The sequence below is a fragment of the Odocoileus virginianus genome, chromosome 1 (assembly GCF_023699985.2).
Source record: "Odocoileus virginianus isolate 20LAN1187 ecotype Illinois chromosome 1, Ovbor_1.2, whole genome shotgun sequence".
NCBI classification, from domain to species: domain Eukaryota; kingdom Metazoa; phylum Chordata; class Mammalia; order Artiodactyla; family Cervidae; genus Odocoileus; species Odocoileus virginianus.
In genome coordinates this window covers 67,368,751-67,379,211 of record NC_069674.1, presented here as the reverse complement: position 1 = coordinate 67,379,211, position 10,461 = coordinate 67,368,751, and the positions used below count along the sequence as shown (strand labels likewise).

The 10,461-nt window shown below is 38.3% G+C and overlaps 1 protein-coding gene across 10 annotated transcripts in view; it reads left to right on the top strand.

The window, feature by feature from the left end:
* PIK3CG (phosphatidylinositol-4,5-bisphosphate 3-kinase catalytic subunit gamma) overlaps positions 1–10,461 on the top strand; it is a 74,549-nt gene that overhangs the window by 5,985 nt on the left and 58,103 nt on the right. For 9 of the 10 annotated variants that reach the window (XM_070469246.1, XM_070469244.1, XM_070469236.1 and 6 more), the window contains 7 exons: positions 1,385–1,450; positions 1,563–1,788; positions 3,175–3,278; positions 5,733–5,879; positions 7,415–7,505; positions 8,412–8,542; positions 9,523–9,634. In XM_070469246.1, coding sequence (XP_070325347.1) covers positions 1,385–1,450; positions 1,563–1,788; positions 3,175–3,278; positions 5,733–5,879; positions 7,415–7,505; positions 8,412–8,542; positions 9,523–9,634 — 877 coding nt within the window. The other variant, XM_070469252.1, reaches the window with a different exon arrangement.

Below are 10,461 nucleotides of genomic sequence, written 5' to 3'. Positions count from 1 at the left end.
TAACCACATTCTCAGAACTAAGATCTAGTGGCACCAATTTGAGCGTATGTCATCTTTGAAAGCATGGGGATAATTGAAATATTATCAAGTCAGTATTGATCATTTCCAAACTGGAAAACCAAAGTAAGGATTAGAAATTATACCCAAAAGTTCCCAGGCCCTAAAACATAAAGTGAATGGAAATTTCTCCTGTTTCTTAGGGAAAAGGATAGACCATATCTATTTATAAAGGAAATACTCCTGAGATATTTAATTTTAAACTTCTCTTTATGCTTATATATCCCATCTATCCTGTAACTTTATATATGCACCTCTAATAATCAAACAGTATTTGTTAGTCTTACTGCATTTAAAATTATGATCTATTGCAGACATGCAGAAAAGTACAGAAAATGATGTAATAAATATCCATGCACCCACTAGAATTTAATTATTTTTCAGGTGTTTTTTTGTTTTTTTTTTGCCAAGTGGCATGTAGGATCTTAGTTCCCCCACTAAGGATGAACCCGTGACCTCTGAATTGGAAGCACAGAGTCTTAACCACTAGACCATCACGGAAGCCCCTACATTTTATTTTTAATTGCCCAGGTTGCCCTGGGGAAGCAGATGGAATACGGGGTAGGGGCAGAGTTTGGGGCAATCACCCACCTGGGCCCTATTTTTTTTTTTTTTTTTTTTTACTTTTAATTTGTTGTTTTTTTTTTCAGCCATAGGGCTGCCACCTATGTAAATATCTCCATATTAGCCAAGTGATATGAAAACTACTAAACACTGCTGAACTTGAGGAAGCAGGTAAAATGAGAGATTTTCAGGCAAAAAACCTGTATACTCTGAATTGTAGAAGGGAGTAATGATTACTCTGTTGCTTTAAGAACCTGGGTGGCCGTTCAGTGACTTGCTAGTGAGATGCCAAGCGTATATCTTGAGCAGAAGAGGAGCTACACAATTTTTAGGATCTTCATATCTAACAGATATTTTTCTCCCCAAGTGTACAGTATCCCCACTGTGTATTTTCTTCCCAACAACCTTTCTTTCCTTCCACTTTTATAGTTTTGTCTCCATCTTTCTCTTCTATCCTTCCAGTAAAAATCAGGTAAGCCCTTTATGGAAACAAAAGCCCTCACCTCTTCATTTTTTAAGTTATCAAGAGCACATTATTGTGAGTCAAGAGTTCTGGCTTCTAATCCTGGTCCTTAAGCAAGTGGTTCACTCTGGCCCCAAGTGTCCCTGAAGAGAAAGGGCTGAACTTAAGTGACTGGTCAGAGTCTCATCCTCCTATCCACACAAACCCGCTAAGGCAGAGACCAATTTTTCTGCATTTCCTGTTTCCTGATTAACCAATGGAGAATGCAGTCCTACAAATGCCAATGTGTTCTTTCCTTAGGCTGTGAAATTTGAACCATACCATGACAGTGCCCTTGCCAGATTTCTGCTGAAGCGTGGTTTAAGAGTAAGTACTTCCATTTTGATAAGAGCATGGCATTTAAAAGGTTATCGAGAATTGACTGATAGATCTGGAGCATTAGTCATAATCATTTTAACCTTCTTGTTTCCACCCTCAGAACAAAAGAATTGGTCACTTCTTGTTTTGGTTCTTGAGAAGTGAGATTGCCCAGTCAAGACACTATCAGCAGAGGTTTGCAGTGATCCTGGAGGCCTACCTGAGGGGCTGCGGCACGGCCATGCTACGGGACTTCACTCAACAAGTCCAAGTAATCGACATGTTACAAAAGGTCACCATGGACATTAAATCACTCTCTGCCGAAAAGTATGACGTCAGCTCCCAAGGTACGGGTGGCTCGATTTTCTCGGTGCTCTTTCCAAATGCCTTTCTCTCCATATACCATCCCTGGATCCTTCTTCCTTCTGGAAGGCAAGTCGCACCTTCCTCACGGTAGCCAAGAATACATTTTTTAATTTTCCATCTTTCTTCAGTAAGCAAATTTCAAGTTCTCCCTTTACAAGTTAATAAGTTTTGAAATTACATTTACATTCTAATGACGAATGTCTGATAATAGATGTTAAACTCTTTGAAAAATTAAAACTGCATTATGAAAATGTAAGATGTATTTTTAAAGAGCAACTGTGCATGTACACACACACAAAGATTAGTTATTTCCAAATATTTACCCTTTGTGCCCCATCTTTCAAAACATGCATATAATTTTCAAATCTTCACTCTTCCAAAGTAATGTATTGAGAATTTTTTCAATTTTTTAATATATATGTATATGTATACATCATATGCTGCAAGATGTATATATATTTATTTATATATGTGTTTCTTATAAAATATATATATCACCTCCTTTGTGTTCCAGTGTTGTCTTATCTCTAAGAAATTCTAAATGAATCACTCTTTATCTATATTCCCAATGGTTTTGGTTGAGACTACATTAAATTAAAGCTATTAACATTTTTCTGGTCTATTGAGCTGTATGAGCCTTGAGCTAGGAATTATCTCTTATGCTTGTATACCTAGATTCAGCATTATAGCTCATAATGGACCCTCACTAACATACTCAACCAATTTTAAGCTTTTGAATATTTTGATTTTCCATTTTCCCCTTTGATTCTTTTTCAATATACCTATAATGCTCTCTCCTAAAAATAATGGTGATAATAATCTTACCTTTATTGTAAGAAAGAAAGGGGACAATTTGTACCAACCTTCAGTCTGTTACCCAGGCAGTAATTTTCCATTTCTATATTTGCCTTTAGAATTTTGAGGCTGTCATGTTATTTCCATACAATCTAACTTCCTCTTTTGAAAAGAATTTACCAAACCCTAACCAAATTCCATTTATTATGGTCTTCAGATATGCTTCCTAAATCAGATGGCAGTTTAAAGTTTCACATGTTGGAAAGAAAACTACAGTAATTCCCTAGCATTATTCATAAAGCATCCTTCTGTACCTGTCTGGGTATGCCATATATATATTCAGATATTTCTGTCCTCTCTTGTAATGTGTGTGCATAGTTTGTTGCTCTCAGTAAGCCTGTCACCCTGAAAGGTTAGTTCCTCAAGAACAGAAACCTACTCCCTTTTCTCCTATTCTTCACCTTACCAAACTTATAGAATATTGTGAATATGTGTGACTTCAGGAAATGTTATAGGTGACATTGGTACTTTCTTAAACTCATATAACTCTTGTGTGCTTTTGACAATTACAGTTATTTTCCAACTAAAGCAAAAGCTTGAAATCCTGCAGAATTTGAATCTCCCCCAAAGCTTTAGAGTTCCATATGACCCTGGACTGAAGGCAGGCGCACTGGTGGTAGGTATCGTCTTGATGTCTCCTTGTGGTCTTCCTGTCTTGACAATGTCTCTGCTTGCTTCACCAGGCCTTAGTGGATAAAAGCTAACATTTACAGAGAGACAGGGAAGCTGGAAAGTCCCTGGATGGGCTTCTGTCAAGCTGTTCCTCAACTGCTGTATACTAAAAACCTCAGCATTGGGCAGTCTCCCATCCATTTTAAGTCAGCTTTCTTGAGGAACCATTTGTATACAATAAAATGTATCTGTTGCAAGTTTACAGTTCAGTGAGCTTTGCCAAATGTACACAACCACAGAACCATCACCACCACTTCCAATTATTTGGCCACCTGGTGTGAAGGGCTGAGTCGTCAGAAAAGACCCTGATGCTGGGAAAGATTGAAGGCAGGAGGAGAAGGGGATGACAGAGGACGAGATGGTTGGATGGCATCACCGACTCAATGGACATGAGTTTGAGCAAGCTCTGGACGTTGGTGAAGGACAGTGAAGCTTGGAATGCTGCAGTCCATGGAGTCGCAAAGAGTCAGACATGACTAAGCGACTGAACCAAACTGAACCATCACAAAATCAAGACAGAATATTTTAATAGTAATTTGCAGAAAAAATTCTTCCATATTGCTCTGTAATTAGTCCTTTCCTCCTTCCGTACTCCATCCTGGATAACAGATCTCTTTTCCATCATGAAATTTTGCCCCTTCTAGAATGCCACAAAGTGGAATCATACAACATGTAGTTTTTGTTATAATCAATCTTTTTAATTTTAGCCATTCAAATGGGTATGAAGTAGTACTTCAATGTTATATTTATTTTCATTTCCCTAATGATGTTGAGCATCTTATCATGTGTTTATTCTCCTTTTTTTTTTTTTGAGAAGCTTCTTTTCATATCTTCCATTCATTTTTAATTTGGGCTACCTTTTTACTCTTATTTACGAGTTACTTATATATTCTGGATACAAATCCTTTATCAGGTATGTAGTTTACAAATATTTTCTCCCAGTCTATGGATTACTTTTTCATTTTCTTATTAATGTATTTCAAAGAGGAGAAGATTTTAATTCTGATTAAGTTCAACTTATCATTTTTTCTTTTATGGTTCACACATTTTGTGTCCTAAGAAATATTTGCTTTATCCGTTGATTTTCAACCCGGTGTGAACCCCCACCTCCTCCACCAAGGGATGTTTGGTAATGTCTGGAGACATTTTTGATTGTTCCAACTGGGACAATGCTATCAGCATGCAGTGGGCAGAGACCAGAGATGCTGCTAAATATCCTACAATACACAGGACAGCCTCCCCTCACCCCCACAAACAAAAAATTATCCAGTCCAAAATGTTAGTAGTGCCAAAGTGGAGAAACACCTCCTAATTCAATGTGACAAATTTTTTTCCTAAAGTTTTAATTCTCATATTTAAGTCTTTAATCCATGTTTAATTTTATATACAATCAGCAGTAAGCTGGCTCTTTAGCAAAAGCACACACTACCTACTCTCCTTTTGAAGTTAGAAATTGGTGCATGCTCAGTCACTTCAGTCCTATCTGACTCTTTGCCAGGCTCCTCTGCCCATGGGTTTTTCCTGGCAAGAATAGGGGAGTGGGTTTCTGTGCCCTCCTCCAAGGGATCTTCCCCACCCAGGGATCAAATCTGCATCTCTTGCATTGCAAGTGGATTCTTTACTGCTGAGCCACTGGGGAAGTCCTAGAACTTGGTAGGAATAATGATATAGTAATACAGCTTCATATCATATGCTTTTTTTTTTAAGATCACATTTTTTATTTTTATTTTTGTTTAAGATCACATTTTTGATCCATAATGAATTCACTCTTGGCTATAACTCCTAAGATTTTCTATTTGGGAAGAGTGGCTGCTAAATCACATTTCTCCCACCTTGAATTCATTTTGATGTTATGTAGGTTTTTTGGAGGGGAAAGGCATTGTATAATATCTGAGTGCAAGGGTTTCATTTATTGCTGTCAAATTTCATCTTGTTAGATTTGGCCTAGAATTAGATTGCATCTAATTTTGCAACAACCACGTTTAGACACTACGGTAGCAACAGAACTCTTTTTTCAAATTAATTCTTAGAATGAGGCCGAATATATAAACAAATAACAGCAAAATTGCTCTGTGTTAGAGGGGACATAAAAGCACACGAGTCCTTTGAGAGTAGAATATCAGAAGATGGGATATGCCATGCCTCTTAGGCACTCCACAGATGCTTGGGTTTCCTTGGAACACACTTTGAGAACCACTGGCTTACGTGTTGTGAATTGGTTTCCCTAGCATTTTTGGATTTGGTGAAAATGCCATGTGCATTTTACCCAAATCACTGAAATCCTTCTCCAACTGAAAACTTTTTCCTAGGCGTTTATGGTGATGCTTTGCAGGAAGATGTATGTCTCCACAATGTGTTTTCAATTGTGTGTAGGAAACATGTGGCTGTTTTCTTACAGATTGAAAAATGTAAAGTGATGGCCTCTAAGAAAAAGCCCCTGTGGCTTGAGTTTAAATGTGCCGACCCTACAGCTCTATCAAATGAAACAATTGGAATTATTTTTAAACACGGCGATGATCTACGCCAAGACATGCTTATTTTACAGGTATACTGCTGTCAAGGATTTTTTTTTTTCTGTTGTTCAAAGAAAGAAGTCTGTACTAGTTGTAAAAAAAAAAATGCTTTCTACTGACCTTGTTCCATTCTCCTATTTTGTGTAATGAACAGTGATCAAAGATAACATAACAGAGTTTTCACTGGGAGAGTATGGCCACAGACCATTAGATGTGAATCTAGTGAGCCTCATGGTTCTGTCCACTCCTGAAGAGATGCACATCCAGCATTCCCAAATAACCTGAAACACACCCCTCACCTAACTTCTTCTCTATACACCCCATTCCTAGTGTGGTAACATGGAATAGAGATAAACTGACCCCCAAGCATCCACTTTATTCACATTCATTGACATTCATTGATTCATTCACATTCATTCATTACACACTCAATGGACACGAATTTGAGCAAGCTCCAGGAGACAGTGAAGAACAGAAAGACTAGCTGCAGTCCATGGGGTCACAAAGAGTTGGACATGATTTAGTGACTAAACAACGAACAACATACACTCACAGATGTTCTCTTTACATACATCACCTTTGGTATATATCCACATACACAAATTCAAGTAAATGATCTGATAGGATGGACGAGAAGATAAATAGGGAGATGACTGGAGAATTCATGCAGTTTACATAACAAGAGTGAACAGATTTTTAGAACAGAAGGTGGATGACGAAGGTATCAATGTTGATCATTTTCATACTTTTAAACATAAATTTTAGCTTTGCAGATTTGTAAAGTAATATTTGCTGTACCCTAGTTGTTCAATACTATAGAAGTAATATAATTTCTAATGTGTCATGTGGTGTATTTAAAATAGGCAAGCCATGGAATCAAAAATATGGTACAAATGAACTTATTTATAAAACAGAAATAGACTCACAGATATAGAAAGCAAAACTATGGTTACCAAAGGGGAAAGTGTGACGGGATAAAGTAGGAGTTTGGAATTAACAGATACACGCTACTATATATAAAATAGATAAACAAGGACCTACTCTATAGCACAGGAAACTCTACTCAGTATCTGCAATAACCTATAATGGAAAAGAATCGGAAAAAGAATGGGAATAATATTCATACCCACACTAGAGGGTTAATGCAAAGGATCAACATAAAACAGCCTCAATGAATGTCAATTATCATTATTGTCATTGTTACTGCTGTCCTGGTTGGAGCCCAAGGTGCCTTATGGATAAAAATGTGTAAAGATGTTAGAACGGAACTTACATTTATTATGGCAAAATATACTTAACTAGGAATAATAGATGAATCATGGCTGAAACCTACCCCCAAAGAAATCCAACTTTCCTCTTCTCCAAAGTATCCCTCAGGAGCCAAAACTGAGGCTCCCAAGGAAGGGAAACATTAGAGTACCAGGTTGACAAATAAAAGTACATTCACTACTTATATATTTTACATTCACTTCACTATTTTGTGTTATCAGAAAAGATTGTTGTCATTTTTAATGGAGAAGAGAAATATATATTTGTAAGAGAAACGGTTTTGTGTTTTGATGCCCAGATTTTACGAATCATGGAGTCCATTTGGGAGACTGAATCTTTGGATCTGTGCCTCCTGCCATATGGTTGCATTTCAACTGGTGACAAAATAGGTATGTGGGGACCTTGGGAGATGAATATACTGCTCAGCTCATTTGAAAGGCCATCATCCCATGGGACATCCCTGGTGGTCCAGTGTTTAAGACTCCCATTTCAAGGGGCATGAGTTCAATCTCTGGTTGGGGAACTAAGATTCTGCATACCACATGGTCCCGCCCAAATTTTTTAAGACCGTCATCCCTTCAGTGTAGGCCTTTAACAAATGAAAAATTACAATCATCATCCATATAAAAGGAAGAAGATGTTCCAAGGCTAGTGAATGTTAGTTTAATATGCACATGTTGAAAATACATGAATGCATGACTTAATTCCTTGTGACTACATATGGAAATGATTTTAACAAGAACTTGTTCCCTCCTCTAAATTTTCACTCTTTTCATTGCATAGTAAACTTCTCTCTCACAAAAAACATTCAAAAGTAGATGGAAAGATCTGCCACTTGTTTTATGAGCCTGACTTCACATTATCAAAGCTATTATGTACTCTCCTCTTAGGTGCTTTTGTAGACATTTCACATTTTAATTTCAATTAAACAAATTTTTATTCCAGTTTCCAATTTGAGAAGTAGAGAACAGCCTTCCCATCTGACTCTGGAATTTAAAAAAGAAAAAGGAACAGGTTGCCAAGGAAAGATGTGCTTGGCATATTAATGGTTTTGCTTATCAAAAACCAGCCCTTTCCTCTTTTCATTCATGGATACTGAAAGCAGGTCCCACACAACTTCCCTATCCGCCTCCTTTTCTTTCTCTTCCTCATAAGGAAACCACCAGCAGGAACCTGGAAAATAACCTTCTGGTTGAGAAAGCTCTCTGCCCGCCTCTGAACAAAGACACAGCATTTCTTCCTCTGGGTCAGGTGCTTGGCTCCAGTTCACATCAGATCTGTGCATCTTCCCACAGGAATGATTGAGATTGTCAAAGATGCCACAACCATCGCCAAAATTCAGCAAAGCACAGTGGGCAACACGGGAGCCTTTAAAGATGAAGTGCTGAGTCACTGGCTCAAAGAAAAATGCCCTATTGAAGAAAAGGTAAGCTCCTGCTTCTCTCCACTCCGAAGGCTCCTGAGAAATTGTGAGATACAGCAGTCTAATGACACGTTTTCAAAGGGTCTGCATTGCCATGCCTCCTAACACACTGTGGAACACTTTCTTCCTGAGCTCATGGGGGTTTAAATGCTGGTGACATAGTAGATCTGTGCAAAACAGAGGCGCTCATTCAGATCTCACTGAGCATTTGCTTCTCTTTTGATTATCAGACCTGCTTTGCATAAAATTTGGTTCTGGGACATAATTTGTTAGCACTTTTCCAGACCATCTATTTTTTGTTGTTCAGCAGAAAAATTTAGTTACCACAGACAAACTCCTTCCGATCTGGAAACACTCCAGATCATAAAAAGTAATTTGCAATTTACCCCTGCACCCTAATCTAAATGGTAAATTAGGGATGTTGAAAATGCTACTTCCATTCCTCGGAAGTACATGTGCAAGTCCTTCACAAGCTGTGTGGTTAGGCTGCTTGGCTGCTGGTTAAAATTCTGCTATACAGGATTAGCACTTCTCGTTTGCATGGGTAGCAGCTTTTTGGGGGCGGGAATATAATTAGTAGCATTTATTAGTCTGTTGTACATGTGGATTTGTGAACCCATGCATACTTTAAGTGGTCACAAGCAAACATATGTTCACCAACAAAGGTGGAATCATTATAGGGTCTGGATTGTTGTTGGCAAGTGATGCGTGGAGAGGCAGTAAACCCTTTGATTACATTATTGTTGTCCTTTGACTATCGTTTCCTTCTCATGCTGTGAGTCACTGTATCTTCACCTAGAATGTAAGGAGAGCAATGGAGAAAGTTGGCACCTCAAAGATGAAACTTTAATGAAACCAGGCACCACTGACTTACTCCCTGAAAATGATTCCCATAATAGCATCTTTTGGGAAGTCCTTTGTAATAGATTCATGCTGCTCTTTGTAGTTAGAACACAACTAATATTCAGATGCATTTTAATTAGTTTCAGGCAGCGGTGGAGAGATTTGTTTATTCCTGTGCTGGCTACTGTGTGGCAACCTTTGTTCTTGGGATAGGCGACAGACACAATGACAATATTATGATCTCAGAGACAGGTGAGTTTTGTTTATTATAATGTTTTCTGATTATGGTAAAATATGCCTAACATAAAATTTGCCATTTTAACCAGTTTTAAGCATCTATTTTGGTGGCATTCACTGCACTCACATTGCTGTACAACCATCACCACCTTCCATCTCCAAAACTTTTTCATCTTACCTAATGGGAACTCAATAAATACTAACTACGCAGCCTCACCCTATCCACCTCCCCTCCCCCACCCAGCACAGAGTAATTTTTAAATGGAAGTCAAGGTTGGAGCACAGATCTAGAAGTCATTATTGTGTAGAGACACAGAGGCTGTGACCACCCTAGGGGAGACCCAGGAGTGAGTAACGGAAAAAGATGCAAGAAAGGAGACTTCAGAAGGACAAGCTGGACAGTAGCTGGAAAGCTAGGAAGGTGGCTATGATCAACAATGTCAGATGGTACAGAGAAGCAATGAAAAACTCACCAGTAAGAGAATTTGCTGGGGGTCCGGTGATTGGACTCCATTCTTCCAATGCAGAGAGCACAGGTTTGATCCCAAGTAGGGGAACTAAGATCCCACATGCTGTTCAACCAAATAAATAAGATGTTTTGAAAGTCACCAGTGCCCTTAAATCTAAAATGCTGCACCTTCCTAACTTACCCACCCTTTCTGGTTTACTGTCTAACAGTGGTCAGTATTGGCGGCATGCCATGACATTTTTCTCTAAGAAATTTGATTCTTTACCATCTGAGCCACCATGGAAGCCCCAATGTAAGAGTGAAGCCTGGGGGAAAAGAAGAAAAAAAATAACACCATATTGGGGTAAATTGCTGGTTACCTTTGGGAATCAAG